Source organism: Rhinolophus hipposideros, assembly GCF_964194185.1.
Source record: "Rhinolophus hipposideros genome assembly, chromosome: 1".
Taxonomy (NCBI): Eukaryota; Metazoa; Chordata; class Mammalia; order Chiroptera; family Rhinolophidae; genus Rhinolophus; species Rhinolophus hipposideros.
In genome coordinates, this window is record NC_138047.1 from 11,540,061 (window position 1) to 11,560,626 (window position 20,566).

General features: G+C 35.1%; 1 protein-coding gene across 1 annotated transcript in view; it reads right to left on the bottom strand.

Annotated features, from left to right (window-relative positions):
• MYO3A (myosin IIIA) overlaps positions 1-20,566 on the bottom strand; it is a 203,225-nt gene that overhangs the window by 64,828 nt on the left and 117,831 nt on the right. The window contains exons 16-20 of the mRNA XM_081054812.1: positions 19,916-20,042; positions 15,631-15,841; positions 13,306-13,453; positions 2,018-2,171; positions 407-495 (exon numbers count right to left, since the gene is read on the bottom strand). Of these exons, the coding sequence (XP_080910938.1) occupies positions 407-495; positions 2,018-2,171; positions 13,306-13,453; positions 15,631-15,841; positions 19,916-20,042 (729 nt within the window). The remainder of the gene's footprint in view (positions 1-406; positions 496-2,017; positions 2,172-13,305; positions 13,454-15,630; positions 15,842-19,915; positions 20,043-20,566) is intronic.

Below are 20,566 nucleotides of genomic sequence, written 5' to 3' on the forward strand. Positions count from 1 at the left end.
TCAGCCACCATAAAAAGAAGGAAAAAGTAGGTACCCATTGCCAGCCAATCTGACCGAAAGCCAGATGTCAGGATCAGAGGCTTCTTTCTTTTCCTTCAGTTTCTTAATAAAAATTCCTCTAGAAAAACTATAACTCTGTTGAACTAAGAGAGGGATTTTTTTCCCCCACCTTTTCAGGATAGATGCTCAAAGTGGATGTCCTGGAGGGGGAGTGGTTGGCAAAGGACAGAACAGATTGTAGGAAGCTGGAGAGCACAGTTAGGGCCAGATAGGGGCAGAAACAGATGGCTATCTCATTACAAGCATCTATAAATACTGTGGGAAATAATTTTCATGTCTATGCTTATCTTTATTAATCAATGAAAGGCTAAAGAGAAACTCAGTCATACTTTTTCAAAGTTCTTACCTTTCCTGCAAAATGATGAATTCCAAAACTAAGTTCCATTCTTTTGGGCCTCCAGAAGTACTGTGATTTCAGGTTACCTTCAAATTTTTCTAAGAAAAAAGATTGAAGTCCAATATCAAGCATGTGGGAGACCCTCAAAAAATATTGACAGAATCATCTCTTTCACCATAAAATGGACAATGTGCAGTGAAATTTTTTTTTACATAGTTAATATACACAGATTTGAAACATAATTATATATGGTAAGGAAAAACTCAAAGATCGTGAATTTCACCATTCCATTATGATTGAGAGCAGCAGTTCTCAAACCTTAGCAAGCATCCTTAGCAAGGGTCCCCTGGAAGGCCTATTAAAACACCTACTGCAGGGTCCCAGCCCCAGAGTTTCTGACGCAGTAGGGCTGGAATAGGACCCAAGAAGTCACATTTCTAGCAAGTTCCCAGCTGACGGTGACGTTCCTGGTCTGGGGACCACATTTTGAGAACCACTGGTACAGAGGAAGGGAACTGCTGGAGACTGATTGATCAAAGAGGTTTGTGACACAGTTTGTAGAGAAGCCATGTGCCTAACAATTGGGTCTTTTGGTTCTCTTTTCTACTAGAAGACTTATAAGATATTGATTATATAGGAAACACAATGGGATAATAAAGGCAGTTACATTTCTATATAATTTTACCATCCTCAAAGAACTTTTTACTCCATGTTCTCGAGGAAACATTTTAACGTCAAAGTCAAATGACTGCTGTGAAATGACTTTTCCCACAATCTTGCCATTATTTTCTTTTCCATTACATTGTCCAATTAGAGGAGAGGATACACCAGTGAGTCAGAAGGAAGCAACACCATTGACTTAACGGTAAGAAACAGACTCTATATCACCAGAAGTAAATGACAGAAAATGTGAATCTAAATTTTCTGCGAGTATTGACTGTCTCTTACCACCAGGGAATATGGTGTTCTACCACATTTTTAAAATAGCTAAACAATCTACTACAGTTTTTTGTTTTTGTTTTTAATTTAAGGGATAGGACATTTATTTTAGCCATTTTAGATGACAATCTTTTAAATATAGGATACACATCTCTGCATTCTCAAGCAGAAAAAAATCATATGTTTAATATTTCTTTGATGATTCAGGATTATTATCATGAACATTTACTAATGTACTATAACTGAGGGTTTATTAAGGTATTTGAAGCTATTTGCCTCTAGTAGATAAATGACTGTATCATTGCAGACGAATTTGTTTCCTTCCCATTAGCTAACTCTTTTCAAATACTAGAGCTATCTTTTTGCCCTGCCCTCCAATTTCTAATTTTGGGCTGGATAACTTTTAAGGTCGTTTCTAACACAAGATCCTATGGTTGAGGCTTTACCATGAAGTAAGGAGAAGTCCAATCTCTAAACTTGTTTAATTTGTCATTAAATATTTCACTCTATTATAAACATTCACTGGTCCAGTTATCAGATCCAAAGCCACTTCTTTAAAGTTAGATACGCAGGCTTTGTGACACCTGTGTTCTCCCAAATAATTAAAAATATTTTTTAATCATTCAGAATTAGATGACTATCAGAACACGGCCATCAGAACATGATGGATTTAAGACTCACCTATAAGAGTCTGGTCAGTGGCCTTGGGAAATCGACTTTCTTCATCGAGCAGAGATAGTAAACCCATTGGCTTCTGTAGAAACAGATCTAGGAGGGGCCGGTTATCTTCATATTCAACAACTCTGGCATCAACATCTTCATTTACGTATTCATTCTATAACAGGTCATGATACGTACAGAAAATTCACTTTAAAAATTCACTTAATTAAAATTAATTAATGACAACTATGTGAATAAAATTAAACTATTGTTAAAAAAGTATCTACTCCTAAAATCTGAAAACATTTATCCATAAAGATTTATGTACCCCTATGTTCATTATAGCATTATTCATGGTGGCCAAGACATGGAAACAAAGTGTCCTTCAATGGATGATTGGATAAAGAAGAGGTGGTACATATACACAATGGAATATTACTTGGCCATAAAAAAGATGAAATAATGCCATTTGTGACAACATGGATGGATCTTGAGATTATTATGCTAAGCAAAATAAGTCAGACAGAAAAAGTTGAGAACCATATGATTTCACTGATATGTGGGATATAAAACTGAAAACAACAAAGGAGCAAGACAAACAAATAAAGAAACAAAAACTCAGACACAGACAATAGTTTACCAGACAATAGGTTACCAGAAGGTAAGGTGGGAGGGAGTTAGTAGTTGAGGGTAAAAGGAATCAAATATATGGTGATGGAAGGAGAACTGATTCTGGGTGGTGAACATACAATGCAATATATAGATGATGTATTACAGAATTGTACACTTGAAACCTGTGTAATTTTACTAACCAATGTCATCCCAATAAATTTAATTTAAAAAGTTCACTTAAAAATTTGTGAATAACTTATAGCTTGATAGTAAATGACCTAAAATCCTACTTTCCATGTATAATAATAAATTGCTCCTTCTGACCTTGACCTTAAACTGAGAATGTCATTGTATTTTTCTCTCTCCAGAACTGCTAGTTCATTAAAGTCAGCACTGTTTCTACACTCTGGCAGTCATGAAAAGTTTCTAGTGTCTACACTAGAATTACAGATATCTCAAGATTTCAAAGATTTCAAAAAGCAAGGGAATATGTTGCTAATGAGCAGTAATAAAATTGTGTCCCAGAATTTATAGAATATTAATTAGGTATAGCTTAGGGTGACATGTCCCCTAATTTAAGCCTTTTATATAGTTCCAGAAACAAATCTCTCATAAGCATTTACATAACTTTTCAGTCATGATAATATTTACATTGTTAGTAGTGTGGAAAGCTGTGGGTCACAGGAACCACCAATGGATTTGGAACTGAGAACACACAGGTTCATATCTGTGCTCTGCCACTTAACTAGCTGTATAATTCTTTGGAATTTTCATACGTTATAAGCTTCTACTTTTCTATCTACTCAGTGGAGGTCATCATCTTCACCTAACAAAGAAAAAATATCTGGTATATTAATATTCATTTGCTTTTGAGTATAAAATGTGTAAGATAAAAATAATGAACAATTACTGTATGATCATGGTGCCAATGCAACATAGATGCTGATGATCTAATTTACAAAAGGGACAGGAAGAACTGCGCTGTACATTTGTTTCTATTAACTCTGCCTTCATACTGTGGTCCTACTCCTGTGTTAGTCTATAAAAGTAAGGACACACATGACTCTGAACGATGACTCGGTAACTCGTATGTAGTGAGGCTCGCAGGCAGAGTATTCACCGGTTCTCACGTGAGAAAGCAACTGTGACCGGGGAAGCGTATTGGATAACCAATGACTCGGGCAGAATGGCCTGCTCCATTCACAAATTAAAATGACAGGCTATTTTCATTTATGTATTTTATTTAAATATATTTTATTATATTTTTTAACTCATAAATGTGTTTATTAAACACCTTGTGGTAAAGCACTGCGATGGGTAATAAAGAGACGTTTAAAAGAAACTCCCTGTCCTCAGTGGATTTAAAGTATTGTTGGAGTGGTATATTAGTAAATAAACATTCAAAATGCAAGGTAAGATGCAGATATATGCACCGCACCATGTACTACATGAGTACAGAGAAAGAACTTACTCTGGCAACTTCATGGAGGAATCTGGCCAATGGCAGGTGGGGAATTTGATAAGCAAATGCTTTAATCACTACTTTTGGAGCCTTATGAAATTGAAATCTCATTTCAAGGATGTCAGCAGAAAAGATATATGTGTGTTTGTACGTATGTTTTAAAATAAAACACAATCTAATACATAAAAATGAGGCAGAACCCCGTTGGTCTAAAAGGTAGATCACCTGAAAGACATTCAGTTTATCCAGTATCAGAAAAAAAAGAAAAAAAAGCAAACAATGTCTTATAGTTTCACAGCTTGTTCATTTGAAGGTAACCTTGGGAGAAGTATGCAGACCTAGAATTACTTCACTATTAGACACATTATTCTGACAGCATGTTATAGCTTAAATGGCAACTGCAGAGTTCAAAGGAGGTTTTGTACGTTTTATATAGAAAGCACATGAGGTGAGAGTCTAAATCAATGCATTTGTCATTTCTATTTGCCTGTGTCAAAATCCATTGAATGCTTTTGTGGCAGTCATACTGAGCAGAGATGAGTAACCTGGAAAACAATGGGCTTCCCCCCTTTAAGATACTTGTTAGGATTATGGACTCCAGGCGATGGAGAAAAAAATGCTATTCCTCAGGATTTGTAAAGCACTTTTAGTAAAATGATCACGACTAAAACAATATATCATATATTTTTATAGCAGTTATAATCTCAAAATGCTTAGCTGTTTTGAAGCATATGTGCAGAAATGGAGCTCATATAACTCTTCAGAAAGTCCTCTGCTATGCCCTGTACATTAAAAAATACATTTATAAAGCAATAATGTTACATACTAAAGATTAAGATCTAGTGCAAAAAAAACATTTAAAGCAGATCAGTGGAGTTATTAAACTGCAGTAAAGCTGAGCTGTTTAGCATAGGTAAACCCTACTCTGTTCAGATGAGCTGAATTCCCTTTTGAAAAAGGGTAGATAAATTATCATTTAAAGCATATATCAAGGAGGCAAGGGAAAACGTAAGACTTGGACATTAGAAACCTCAGGCCCGAGTCAAATTCTCCCTTCTTTTTCACTGAATTTTGAGTGTGGGTTGTGACAGAACATGATGGCAAAAAAACCTATGGAAGGTGCACCTCCATATGTATGGCTTAGACAACAAGCTTAAATATTTACAACCAATGTGTCACTGCAGGAGAGACTCGAGATTACTAAATTGACTCCTCAGACTCATACAGTAGCGTGGAAGGGTGCTCACTACAGGCTGAGAGAGACTTCATGCTTCCATGGGAGGTGAAAAATTAAACTTAGATTACTTAACACAAATTAGTAACACTAAAAAGGCTCGATTCTCATCATTCAGGTCTCACGTCCTCAGAGAGACCTTCCCTCATCTCCCAGACTAATTCAGCAACCCCCCCCCTCCTCAATTGATCACTCTCTGGCCCCCACCCCCCCAAAACACCATGTGTATCTCTTTTACTTTTAAACTTTAGTCCACTTTTTAAATGCTTCTAACCATTTCAAGTCATGGAGGAAGAATGAATGGGATTTTATATCAAGAGATGGGATTTGAAATTCACGTCGGTGTGTGGCACTGTCTCTGTTTAGGTCATTGTACAGATGCCACATACTAAAATTCTTCAGATATTTGAGGAGCACCTACTATGTGTATGTTTAGAGGTAGGTGGGGCAGGGGAAGGTAGAAATAAAGATGAAAAAGGTAGAGTGTCTGTCCTTTACGACACAGCAAAGATGCTCTCTGCCTTTCCATTTCAACCCGAAACAAACGTCCTAGGATTTCTTTGCTTTTGCTTATTCTCTTTTTCACCTGTTCCATACATAGTTTAGTACTCTATCCTTCCTGGTAGGTGGTCTCTACTCCCTCCATTTGCCACAGTCTGTTACCACAGACACCTGCCTCTGTTTCCTTTTTTCCTGCCTTAATATTGATTCTCCTTGGTTTTTCATGTGAAAAGACTGTTTCTTTCTTTTCCTGCCTCCCTTCCTCTCTTATTCCTTCTTTCTTTCCTTTCTTTTAAATGGATGGAGCACCCCTTTCTTCTGCATGAGAGGTTACCTTGTTAGGTCCCTGGTTTTTCTCAATTTGGCTTATTTGTTTGTTCCTGGGAAGAACTGGGATAGGTATGACAGGACCTGATTCTGGTTCTGGCTTTGTTTCACCAGCCTGTAACCTTGGGCAAGTTACAAGGAGTCATTTTTATCTGTGAAATATAAGTGATCTATTTAGTTTTTTTCTGGTTCTAACATTTCAAAATGCCAAAACTACCTAAAAGTGTTGTGAAACTTAATGAATGAATAAATGTTCTACTGATAGAACTTTTGCAGAAGGAAAGAAGCCACATAAACACATTTACTCCCCAAACCCGTCTTTCCGTAAAAGAATTCCTACTAACCAACTGCTCATATGAGTATACACTTTATAAAAACATTTGCCACAGTGGAAAGAAACCACTGAGAAGTTATTCATTCTAACCATTGACAAAACTGCTCCTCATTCTAAGAGAAAAATGTTAAAGGTTGAGAATCAAGGATTTAGAATGCTATTATCGTATTTCCCCGAAAATAAGACCTAGCTGGACCATCAGCTCTAATGCATCTTTTGGTGCAAAAAATTCATATAAGACTCGGTCTTACATTATATTATATTATATAAGACCCGGTCTTATATTGAAATAAGACCGGGTCTTATATTAATTTTTGCTCCAAAAGATGCTTTAGAGCTGATGGGCTGGCTAGGTCTTATTTTCGGGGAAACACGGTAATACTCAAGGTGAATTGAGTATGTGTATTATAGTGAAAAAATAAACTTTTGCCACTTTTTATTTTGAAATAATTTCAAAATTAAAGACAAACTGCAAGAATAATACAAAGAATTGCCATGTAGCCTTTACTCAAATTCCCCAATTGCTAACATTTTACCACATTCTCGTTATCATTCTCTATTTCTATATATACATATTATTTTTAGTAATAACATTTTACAGAACTAATTAAGTATTTTAAGAAGCTAAAAATGAAGAAAACAGTAGTAATATGCATGTTGTAAAAATACAAACTCTTGATGCAAAATAAAATTAATGATTTGAAATCTCTTGCTTTCTGTATTTCCTATTCAAAGCTGGTATCAATGATCCTGTTGATTTTTACGTTAATATTAATGAAAAGCCACAGGGAATGCTGATCGTCATTAATTTGAGACGACAAGGCCATTAATTCAGAATCTGACAAGTAACCTAATGAGAAAGTATTCTGGATAATACATAAGAAAATAGACATGTTTTATTTCACATATATTTAATGAACTTTGGGAGAAGGAATTTTAAATGGTGCTCCCTAGAGCAGCTTCTTTTTCTCAGAAAAAGTTATATAATGCATGTTTAGATGAAAATTCTAGCTCACTAATTTTTTTGTGTATATACCTATTCTTGAAAAGTCTGTAAAAGCCATAAAGGAGTTAACAAATGTATATTCTATCGATAGATATTGGCTTAGGAAAAGGAGGCATTTTAGTTAGGAATTCAGAACTGTAATTCTCCATCTACCGGTATCTGTTTCACCTTAAACTATTTCTCCTTTACTGTCATGTTTAAATCTTTACCAAAAAATTTTATTTCGGTTTGGTCAATAATATGCTCTTAACCTCACATGTAGAAAACTACAGTAATTGTACAGCTTTATGGTTCTAATTGTGTATATCATTGACAGTTATTAGTTATCATAACTGAAAGATTTTTTAAAAATGTTATCAAATTATCAAAATAAGTAGCACAAATCCCCACATCACATTAAAGGTGCTGATCTAACTTCATTGATGAAAGAGAAACAGACTGGGTGCAGCATGGGTCTTGGGTGTTGGATGAGGGGAATATAGGAGCCCAAGAGGTCACCTGTAAGAGCCAAGGGACAGGATGACACGTGCACAGCCACAAGCTGCTGCAGGGCTGGGCCACACAAATCTCACCACGTGGATACCAACTTCCATAGTTTCTTAGTATGTGAGAAGCTTAAAGAACATTTGTATGTGATCTCAAGCAGTAACCCAAGCCCTGGCCAAGTATTTAAAAAAATTTATTATATCAAGGGTTTCTTAAATGTATGGTTATTTTAATGCTTAAAGAAAATGCCTATAAAAGGGCCTTTGTCACTTAGCTAAAGTGATAAAAAGCTAAAATAAGCTAAAATAAGACAAATGCTATCACCATCACACACATATGGCTTAATAGGGAAGAAAGCTGGATATAAAATAAAAATTCATACTTTGTAAGCAAAACCATTTGAAGACACATATAAGGTGTTTATTTTGAATTACCCACACGGTTTTTTTTCTATCCAATGAGTAATTTTTTTTACTTTGTAATGTAAAAAAGTTGAAAATATAGACATTGTGTATTTGAATGAATTTTTGTTCTTTGTAATTGCCACAAATTATGTGTGGGAGCCCACATTCAAAAATGTCAAAAGCTTTAATCTTTAGGATATGAACAGCTGGAAATGAAAGTCTTACACATCACTTTCGGGCAGAGAAGCCAGAGCCATAATTGCAGTTATTGTTTTCACTATGCACTGAAAATAGTTCCCTGCCTCTAAAATGACTTCTGACTTTTAATTCTAAACCCGTGGGTACATACAGAAATGATATATGTAACAGCTTATCCTTGTACAGAAACAAATATTAATAGCTCACTTTAAAAACAAACTTCAGTTAATAGCGAGAAAGATGAGCTGCACTAATGGTTAAGAAAGCTTATCCTAGGTATAAATAAGCACATAAAGAAGTAGAGAATCTTCAGGTTTCAAGAAGAATGCTCTGTAGTATTACTATGGCCCTACAGAACAATGGCATTTGTTCAAGTTTAAATCATGCTCACGGTTGGTGCGCATTCCTTTTGATTTAAAACATAAACTTATAGGGAACAAGGTTCATTTCTTTCTCCATGTTCTATACCATGATTATACCAAAATTAAATCAAAGGGCAAAAGCCATCACTACAACACCAGCGTGACTCTAACCTGAAGCTTGAATTTCAAGCTTTTTATCACACTTGATTAATGTTGCGCTCTCTTTTACATGAAGAAAACCAGAAAATGAAAAAACAAAAGCAGAACAACCCCCACCCCAAATCTTGGCTATATAATTACTGTGGAGGTTCAGTGTGGGGGTTCTTGCAGAAAGATGCCTCCCTTATCAGAAATGGGATAACTTGTCTGCTGCCCTTTAAGCTGCTAACTAAAAGCTTTTTGAAAAAGGTGGAAGTAAATAGTGTGTATCAAAATAACCCTATACAAATGTAACACTGAAGGTTGAACTATGAATACTCTATTTGTGGAATGAATAACATTGAGAGAAAAATTATATACTTTTCAGCTGCAACTCATTTAGAAGAGTTGGAGTCTGGAATTGTAAAAGATTATAACTATACTCCTCATCATCTCTTTGCAGGGGTGGGGACCTGGATTATCATTTAACATTTAAACTATTGTTTCAGATATAAATTGTTCCTTTATATTTTATGAAGGTCAATATATATATGAAATGGTTCTTCTAGTGTTGGAAAAGTAAGGAAGCTTCAAATATTATGAAATACCAAACTCCAGAAAATTTTCAGGAAGTATATACTAGTAGAAAAATAACGCTACCACAGACCAGCTGTCTTAGACATTCTAAATATCTAGACAATAAGGGGAAAAAGGATACTCTCAGTTGGGTGTTGAAATTCCAAGGCATACAATTTATGTCCATAGAAAAGAAGGTTATGAGGAGAAAGGAGGCATAAATGCTGGTGAGGTGAAAATGGGTTCCCAGATTTAAGAACACGTTCAAAGTAATACAAATGGTCAGCTGGAGGCAACCATTCCCAGAAACATGAAACTATCCACCCAGCAAGCTATGATTTAGGTCACAGCCATAAACTCTTTCACTAAAAATGTTTTTCTGTGGTCTATTGATTATTGTTTTAATGGAAAGTAATGGGGAAATGATATTCAAAATACCTTCGTAACACCAATTGTGCTGGAGTGTCCAGGTGTATATTACATGTAAACTGAACTTGGGTTAAATAAGGAAACGTTTTCAGCAAACCTGTATTTATGTTCCAATGTTGTTGGTCTGTCAATAAAGATAATGTTTGTTGGTTTAAGTGGGACCAGAAGTTGTTTCATCTGAGAAGGTGCTGCCTGAGGCTTATGTCTTGCTTATATCGGCCAGATCATTTGTATGTCCATGAAATCAAGACCAGTATGTCTTACTGATAAGCAACGAAGACTTGATTGAACATTGGAGCTCTGAGTTAGGTCAAATCTGTGGTCAGATTCGACTAAAAAAAGTGTGACCATGACTTTATATAATGACTTGGCTTACTAGCTGTTTCTTATTTACAGAAATCAGTGTAAGTGCCCTTTATCTGCGATGGCTAATACATATAGCTAGTTAGCATTGCTCGGTTACATTTTTTTGCCTTCACAGGGAAGTGACAGTGAAAGAAAGAAACCAAACATACACCCACACATTAAAATCAAGAGTATCACTGACTAATCCTGTATCCACCAGATCACACATTTCATCCCTGATCATCAGCTGCCAATGTCTGGTCCTTAAGATTATGAAGCAGAGGTTCCTGGGTAGTTACCCTAGGAAGATACTTGAAAGGATTGGGAATGGCCTTAATTTCTCAAAGTGCTTTGTATAATTCTGGATCCTAGTTAAATTTTTAATTTGGGGGTGCAATTTTGAGTTGTTTTGTCTTGAAATCCTCTTGAGGATATTTTTTTAAGGGCTTATAGAACAGTTTTATTTGTAGCAAGCCCAAAGATAAAAGAATTAGGATCATGGATGAAATTCAAGACTGTCAATCAAGTGAATTATAAAATGTAACATTCTATAAAAAGTGAAAATCAAGTAATTACTGAAAGGCTTAAACACTAATTCCAATTAAACCAGATTATAACCTCAGTTCCCAAAAGAGAAGAAAAGCAGAGGTCTACCAACACAAGATGTTAAATAATCAGATGGGAAATACAGGAAAATGTACCTGGTCCCAAGAAGTAGATAATCCTAATAGATTCCTATAAAAAAGTTTAACCCAAAAAAATGTACTTGTTTCAGTCCCTGGCTAGAATGGATTATGTGAACACTCTGAGGCATTAAAGCACGATGACCTTAGTTTAATAAATATTTACTGAGCACTTGCTATGTCGGGCTCTGAAGATACAAAAAGAATTGAGACACAATTGAGACCTGAGGGTATTTACATCCTACTGAGAAAGGCAAAAATGTAAACCAGAGAATGTATTGTCAAGTATTTTTATTGCAGCATAGAGGAGAGAAGATGAACAAATATCGGTGATTTTATGGATTTCAGTAATAAGAAATGAAATATAACATAACATTTTTTGGCTTGAGAAAGTGGGTAGAGATGTCATTCACTGGGTATAAATACAAGTGAGAGGGAAAGATGATGAGTTCAGTTCTAGACAAAGTCCTGGAAACTGTCCTAAAAGGAGGCCTGGAGGTTGGAGAGATAGATGGGTTGAAGATAGGGATTTGCGCATCGCTTGCTTGTAGGGGGTAGTTGAAATAATGGAAATAGATCGTTTCTCCTAGTGAGTATGAAAAGAGGGTCAAGAAGAGAACTCTTTGGGGGAGCTAGCATTTAGAACAGTACCTTTCAACGTTGGCTGTACATTGGAATACACCGGGAACCTTAAGAAATATTGATGCCTGGGTCTCATCCCAAGAGATTTGATTTAATTGGTCTGGAACAAGGTCTGGTTACTGGAATTTTACGATAATCGTCAAAAGGTTCTAAAATGCATCCAGGGTTGAGAACCATTGGTTTAGGGGATGATGCAGGAAGAATAAAGGAAGAAACCTCAAAGAGGAAGATAAACTGAAAGATGGTATTATGGATGACAAAGGAGGGATTTTCCATAAACAGGACTGTGTTAATAGGGTTGAAAACTACAGAAAACGATAATAATGTTGAAACTACAATTTGTCTGATACTAATGACTGATGAGATTAGGAAGGGCCATTATGATAGAATGGGGAAAGTCAGAGCCAGATGCTAGGAACACGAAGTACCAGGTGGGGAAGAAAGCAATACAGTGCAATGAATACTGCCAAGATGCTTTCAAGGAGATTGGCTGTGAAGGGAGGAGACAGGAAAGACCACAGCTACAGAGATAAGCAGCCTGGAGCAGCACTTTTGTTTTTAAAGACTTTAAAGAGATTTTATCATATATGGAGGCTGAGGGAGGGCAATGATGAAAGGAGTAGAGGAATAGACAAGAAAGGGTGGGGAAAGAAAGACACACAATAGATATCAGATGGAATAAAATCCTGGGGTAGATGAGAGTTGGGCAAACATAGATAAAATCTTAAATTTATGTCCTTTGTCTTTTGGCCTAAGAAATGTAAAGAGGTTAACATTTTCTTTTGTGATTTCTGTTTTCAAAATGCAATTTCAAAGTTAATTCTTAATAAGCCTAAATATTTTGAATCAAAAGAGGTTCTAATTAATCTCAAATTTAAATTAAAAACTTCAGTTGTAATTAGTAAGCACAAAACAATTTAATATTATTTAAAGGAGACAAAAAACATATTGAATATGACTATTTCTTTTAGACTTGATAAAATATTTTAAATAGTCTTAATACTACAGATTTTTCCAAATGCAATTTAAGTAAGTCTCTGATTTATCTCTAAGAAAGAATATTTTTGAAGCTGAATCATAAATTACTCATTGTATCCTGACAAAATTACCGTTTCATGGCATTTGCATCAAACCCATTATCTTGTGTTCTGTTGCCTAGTTACCAGAATTTTGAAGTTTAATACATTTTAGATGGATATTGAAATTTCAAACAGAATTTCAGCAATGCAGTAGACAGAAAGAGGAATAGTTGGACATATCTGCTTACTTAAATTTCCAAAGGAAACTTCTTTGTTTGTAAGGGCTCAGGTTTGCTGAGTTTTGGAGAAGGGTGCAGTGATTTTTGATGGAGGACATCCAACATCACATATTAAGACACTTAATTCATACTAGTTTTTTGGGGGTTTTTTGGTTGTTTTTACTATGAAAATGGAGGAAAACATCTGGGTTTTTTTGGCTTTATTAAATGTTTAAGGCTTTAAATCTATCAGTCAACTTCAGGTCCTGCTTCATTAGTATAATTCTGCATAGAATTTACACATGCATGCATCTTTAGAGCACACAGACTTACCTGTTCCCACGCAAACACGTGCTGATTGAAATAATACTGAATTTGTTCATTTGCAATGTTAATGCACAGCTGCTCAAAGGAATTTTTTTTGAAATTTTCAAAGCCAAATATATCCAAAATGCCAATGCTCAGCTCATCACCATTCCCACTGGAAAATTAGAGACATTATTTTGAGGTCTTATTTATTTTCTTAAGGGATAATGGAAAGCAGAGTATCTCAGAGTATGCTTTTGTGATTTAGCTAAGAAGCTACTATCAGCATACACACAGTGAAAGTTTTAATTGAAAAAGTTTCCTTCCAGAGGACATAAAGATAAATTAGGTAGCATCAATTTTAATATGTAAATGGTCAATAGTTTCCTTATACTACACAAACCACTTCTATACTACCTTATATACTTAAACAAAAGAAACTTTTTTCCTATGGGTTTATGAGCACAAGATCACAGCCCTGAGTGAGTCAAGATTCATAGGGAAAACCTGGCTAGCTCTCAGAATGTAGCAAAAATATGCCCAATAAAAACATACAGAAAAGCACGAATTCTGTGAAAGAGTATAATTAGCCTTTAATTTTAGGACAACAATGAAACATCTTGCTAAAAATATTTTAATTACTTTAAAGAATCCTTATTTATTGTTGGGTTATTCGCTCGCAATTTTTTAATATAGAACAAATGGCAACCTGAAGATATAAATATATGTGGATTTATTTCATAATTAAATACTTTAACATACAATTAAATACTATATTATAATTACCTATTCCAAATGCACGTTCTCATTCTCCTTCAGAATGGTTACCTCTGTTCCCTAAAGGTTACTTTGTCAAAAAGTCTTCCCCTCCCCTAATAAATATATACACTGCCAAGTTATTTTCATGTGCATTTAAAAAAGAAAGTACAAATACTTCTCTTTGTGTTCACCATTTACATAATCTGTGTTAATCTTAGTGTTGTGTGAGGCAGCCATTTGGAAAGGACAGCTAGCGACTGCATGCTGTGAGCTGAGGAAGGACGCTCCCTAATGGGGAGGCCTGGACTGAATTTAGAACGTGAAGTTTACAGAACATTTTGAATATATGATGGATTGACAAAAGGAAAGCTATCCTACTGAAAGTTCCTATTTTGAATAGTAAGTGTAATTTTATGTGATGATATGAGGCAAAATGACTAAATTCATTTTATGCTGGTCCACTCAAAATGATTACTCTTTTACCATCTTTTTGTCCCAAAGGGTCTCACTGAGATAAATGTTTAACTTGAATAACAATATGTTAGAAAGAATGTAAGCTTACATTCTGTGGAATATACAGATATTGAAAAATTCTCGAAAGTTTCTGTTTTCATCTGAAAGCTTGGCATCATACAGACAGCCACACATGAACATACAAACTATCTGACAATTATAATTGAATTGTGATTGGCAGATCCAGTCATACAGGGTACAGTTGAGCAGAGAGGTAAAGAAGCAATTTTGAGTGGATAATTTTGACTGGATAATATTACAATACGGTGTATATTTTAGTGGAAAAACAACAATGAATAGCATGCCTGAAATGTGTATCAGTGGTCTTTTATGTTTAAGAAAGTGCGCACGAGGTCATCGTAGGTAGGCATTCATATTCTTTTCATACACTAATTTCTAAAGATTGTATAATTTATGGCAGAACAAACTTTAGGTGTAAATGTAAAGACATATCTATGCACAATCCCCGGCACATAGAGAACACTCAGGTAATGGTGGCTGCAATTGTTTTTATTTCTATGATGAGGTATTAGGTAGAGCAGAGAGTTATGGTGAGATAACATTATTGCTCAGATCTACCATTTACTAGTTATTTAGAGCACTTCTCACCCACATTTCAGTGGAAGCCATAATACCTACCTTTAAGAGATTATAATGAGAGTTAAAATATGAAAAGTTCTCCTTTGCTTTCAAGATTTAATTCAAACCCTCAAAACAAAAACAAAAACTGCTAAACTGACATTTTATGCAATTATAAAATGGCATATATTTCCCAGTAAACCTTCTAATTAAAAGACACACAAATTGATAGTAAGATGTCACTTTAAAAATGCACTTTCTATTATGTTTATTCACGTTGCTACAGTTTTTACGTGCCAGCAATTTAAAAAATTATAGCTACTTGACACAACGAAGTGATACTATTAAAAATAAAGCAGGTCTACTGAACTATAGCTTTGATAAATTAAATGATACGAATTAGAAACATCTTCAAAGGGACTCAGATATAAATCAATAAATTACAAAATAGATTTACATCACCTGACAGTTGGGAAAAAATATTTCTATAAAAATGTTTACCTTGGTGATGTGTCATGCTTCAACAAGCTGTTAATGCGATTGACTATCCAACTAAAGAGACGGCCATATAGAGTTTTAGCCATAGCATCTCTGACATCAGTAGCTTTTTCCACCGTGTTGCGTCGTATAATGGTTTCTCCTCTAGTGACCACACAGTGGGAGGTGAGAGCTTCTTGTAGCTCATCTGCCTGAATGCAAAGCAAAGAAGCAGCTAAAAAATAAACAGATGTGTTGTTAGAAGATATTACAGCACTGAAGTAACTTCCCAGAGAATAAAAATGTCTTAATTGACCATCTTCAAATAACGTGAAATAAATATAAGAAGATTTTATGATGTAAAAATAAGTTACTGTTCAACAGTATCTCTATGTCTCTTCTTGATCATCTTTCTCTATTTATCTCGACTGGTCAAACGCGGGCTGCTGTAAAATATAGCACAGCCCAAACCGAACTGGCTGGCGGAGTGAAACATCTGTACACACTGAGCAGTTGTTTATACGATACCAACATGATCGCACTGAATTATGTTAAATAATTTAAAAGATCATGAATAGACTTGGTATACTTTGGATTCCAATATTAATATACACATTTTTGAAATGCAGAAATTAATTGTAAGGTTACCTAGACTTCAGGGATGTACCCAAACAAATGTATTTTATGTACCTTTTGCAATGTAAAAGAACATAAAAAGACATTCAGATACGACCCAAAGAACATAAGCCTATTCTGACATTCAAATACCTTTTATCATACTACTTTTCAGTTTCATATTTCAATTACTAAATTTTGTTAGAACTTGATGTCCAAACAATTATTTAATAGTTAATGATAATTCAACATCATGGGGAATTTAAAATTAATACTTAACCTCGGTGAATAAAACTCATTTTTTAATATAATAAATATCTTTAACTCAAACTACTACATGACAGAGAGGCTAAGTTTTCAAATCAATTTCCTTTTAAAGTATTTTGAACATACGTAATTTACTTTGAGCATTAGGGACAAAGTATTTCTTCATATGTGGCTAAGATTGTTGGGCCTTATTTAAACAAAATATTTTGTTCATATTCTAGAAGTAATACAGTCTCAGCAGAAATCTCACCTTCTTCTAAGTTAACATTCTGCATTTCTTTCTTTCTAGGCATTTTATTGCCATTATTCTGCACACACATTTTTATCTTTGTCCCCTCTTCCCTTTCCCCACCCCCCAAACTCCGGTTCAAGCCGTTGTTTCTCAGTCTAGTTGTGGAGGACACAGCTGCCTGGTCTATGTTGGTATTATGAGCATTGCACTCCCCCAGCTGAGGTAGTCGGTCGCCGACCTTTGGTTGGCACCCAGTCATTGTTCTTAGCTGTAGAGGGTGCAGCTCACTGGCCCAGGTGGGAATCAACCAGCGACCTTGGCGTTAGGAGCACAGCGCTCCAACCAACTGAGCCGCCCGGCCCCCTCACATTTTATCTAAATATAACATCTTAAGCATTTCTGATTTGAGTATTGTTTATAAATATAATTTTAAGCTACATATTCTGACATATATCAATAATTTTTAAATTGTTGGATGTTTAGTTATCTCCATGTGTTCATAATTGTAAAGAATGCTGATATAAATATTTTGGACATGAAACTGTGTTCTTGTTTTGAATTATTTTTGTAGCATAGATTTCTTAAATTCAGCAATTAGTTCAAAGTATACAAATATATTCAAGCCTTTGATATATACTATTTAGCTGCTCTTTAAGCCTTTGATATTTACTATTTAGCTACTCCTCAAAAACTTGGAAGCAATTACACTCCTACAGCTAAATGAAAGACCAATAATTTCAACACAATTAAATGGACACTTATTTATTATTTTTTTAAATGGCCAATTCGACAGGAAAAATGCCTCTTTCTTTCAATTTGTTTTTAGTTGATTCCTAGTCAAGCTGAATACTTTCTTCTGTTCATATTTTTATTGGTGATTCTTAGTTTGTAAACTGCCTTGTTTCTTTGATGTGTTCATCTTTTCCTAATCAATTTATCAGAGATTTTTATTACTTAAAGAAAATAATGCTTTGATATATGAGTTCTGACAATTAAGTTTGCAAACTTGTTGCAATGATGTTGCTAACTTTTTGATATCAGAGGGATTATTCATTATGAATTTGTACTAACTGAACAAACAATTAATCAAGTTTACTATTCAGAAGTGCTAAAAAGGCTGCGTGAAAAAGTTAGATGACCTGAACTTTTTGTCAACAATTCATGGCTCTTGCATCACTACAATGCACCAGCTCACACAGCACTGTCTGTGAGCGAGTGTTTAGCCAGTAAACAAATAATTGTATTGGAACACCCTCCCTACTCACCTGACCTGGCCCCCAATGACTGCTTTCTTAACTAGAAGACAAAGGAAATATTGCAAGGAAGACATTTTGATGACATTCAGGACATCAAGGGTAATATGACGATAGCTCTGATGGCCATTCCAGAAAAACAGCTCCAAAAATTGCTTTGAAGGGTGGACTAGGCACTGGCATCGGTGCATAGCTTCCCAAAGGGAGTACTTCAAAGGTGACCATAGTGATATTCAGCAATGAGGTATGTAGCACTTTTTCTACGACGAGTTTGTGAACTTAATTGTCAGACCTCGTATATATTGCAAATATTTTCCCTGTTTTTTCATTTGCATTGCAATTTCTTTTTCCTTTTTTTTTTTTTAGTATAAAAGAGTTCTAATTTTTATGGAGTCAAATATCCATTTAAAAATCATTTGTTTTTGGTTTTCTGCACATAAAGTTCTTGAAGTCTTTTCTCAGCTCAGGATTATATAAATGCATTTTTCTTGTACTTTTATGATTTTTGCCCTTAAATTGATACATGTTTGGCATTCATTTGGTATAATGGCAAATAAGTATTCATAAGCCCCTCCCCCACATGGTTAGCCAGTTGGTGGTCCCTACAACATTGATTCCCTAGTGATTTGTAATGCCACTTCTGGAAATTCTACTTGGATCTGTTTTTGAAGAGTGTCTTCCATTGATTGGTATGTCTATTTATACCCTACCTTGTTCATTCATTTCACATATATTTAATGTCTACTACATGCCATACATTTCACTTGAGGCTATATTGCTAAGTACAATACTTTGTAAAACAAAATTCTAGTCTTGACGGTCTTCATTCAGAAGGAATTGGAAGCTAACAAGAAATTTAAGTGGGAAGATAGTGGGAGGAGGACAGGGACAGGGAGATATCAGATGAAAGGAAAGAGGAGGAAGAGAGGAAAAAAAGAGGGAATGGTGGGGACAGGGGAAAGGGACTGGGACAGAGAGGGGGAGAAGGAGATTGGGAGAACCCACCGATACATGTGTTAAATGATTTCTGAATGAACTGTGGAAAATGGTCTGGGAAAGTTCAAGAATTGATGTGGGATGAATAACTGGGGGACAACTGAGAGATAATATTGTCTTGGATGAGAATGGTGACGGAGATCAGGAGAAGTGGTCATATTTGAAAGATATTTATGGGATAGAATGAACAGAACTGGTTTCTGATTGAAACAATGCACCTATACAATGCTCTTGATTTGGAAATAATTCCTTGTAAGTTTAATTATATGTAACTTTAATGCAAATTAGTGTAATTTCTATTTTCTATGGCTGGCTATTCCAGAAAATGCTTTAATTAATTTTAAATATATTCTCATTAATATTAACCTTTTGTGATCTATATGACTATCTCTTGCTCTACAGAAATAGGTTCTCAATCATCAAAATCCTTTTTCAGTTTGGTTGTTTCTAAGTATATCCATATCTTCAACAATAGCAACTCTATTGCTATTCATTCTGGTGATTGTTGATCTAACTGTAATCAGATGGTGAGATTTGAATCTTATCATTTGCATTTTCTGGTTATTCCTTCCACTTCTCATCATCTAATACCTTATGTGCCAACTAAATTTTTTTTGTTTTACTATATGAAAAATCAGAACAGGTTTCCAGGTACATGCCCACAATGACGTGCCAACCTCAGACGTTTGTTCTATTGCATTACCAAGCTGGTTCCAGAGACACAGTGGGACGGAAATAATAGGGATCTGGGGACAGGTCCAGACCAGAATGGTTTAGCATTTGGCCCTATGAAATTACCCTAAAACATCTCATTCTGTTCCTGAGAAACTATAAATTAGAAAAAATATACAAATAAAAATGTATATCATGATATTATCCTTATGTGACACAGTACGTCATTAGACTTTTAAGAGTTGAGTTTTGAATGGAAGATAACAGAACTCACAATTCTCCAGAGCAGCATGATTAGAAATGTGGCTCTTGTCAAGCTGGTGTTCAGTTGCCACAGAAGAAAACTCAATGTTTCCAACATTCAAGATGGCAGCGAGTATACTGTATACACTTCCAAGTTGCTGAAACACACCATTGGAATGTTAGTATCATTCTCCTGCTGAATATAGCAAGGCAGTGATTATGACTTGGGACAGACTGGGGAGGAATCCTTCGGCTTCAGAAGTAGTAGGTCATCCTACAGACTATGATGTCAGACTAAGGACCCAAGTAGGCAAGGATCCAAGGAAGCATGGCCTCATTATTTTAATCTTAGATGTAAACACGGTGTGTATTACCCTGTGAGTGACTAAAAATATTTTATGAATGCAAATATGAATAAAAAATAGAAATGAGGAGCTCCCCTCAGAGAACATAGAAATAGCTAAATTCATTAGGCCACAGAGAAATTTCTCCATGTGAAATTTAACTTCAGAACTTCAGAATGTGGTTGTTTCCATATGTTCATTTTCCTTGAGGCCATCTTCAAAGTGAGGTATATGTGTGGATAAAAGATAGTTAAGGAAGAAAACTCAAAAGATACTAGCAATAAAATCAAAGGATATGTGTAATTTAAGAACAGGCATAAGAACTTTGGACTATAGCA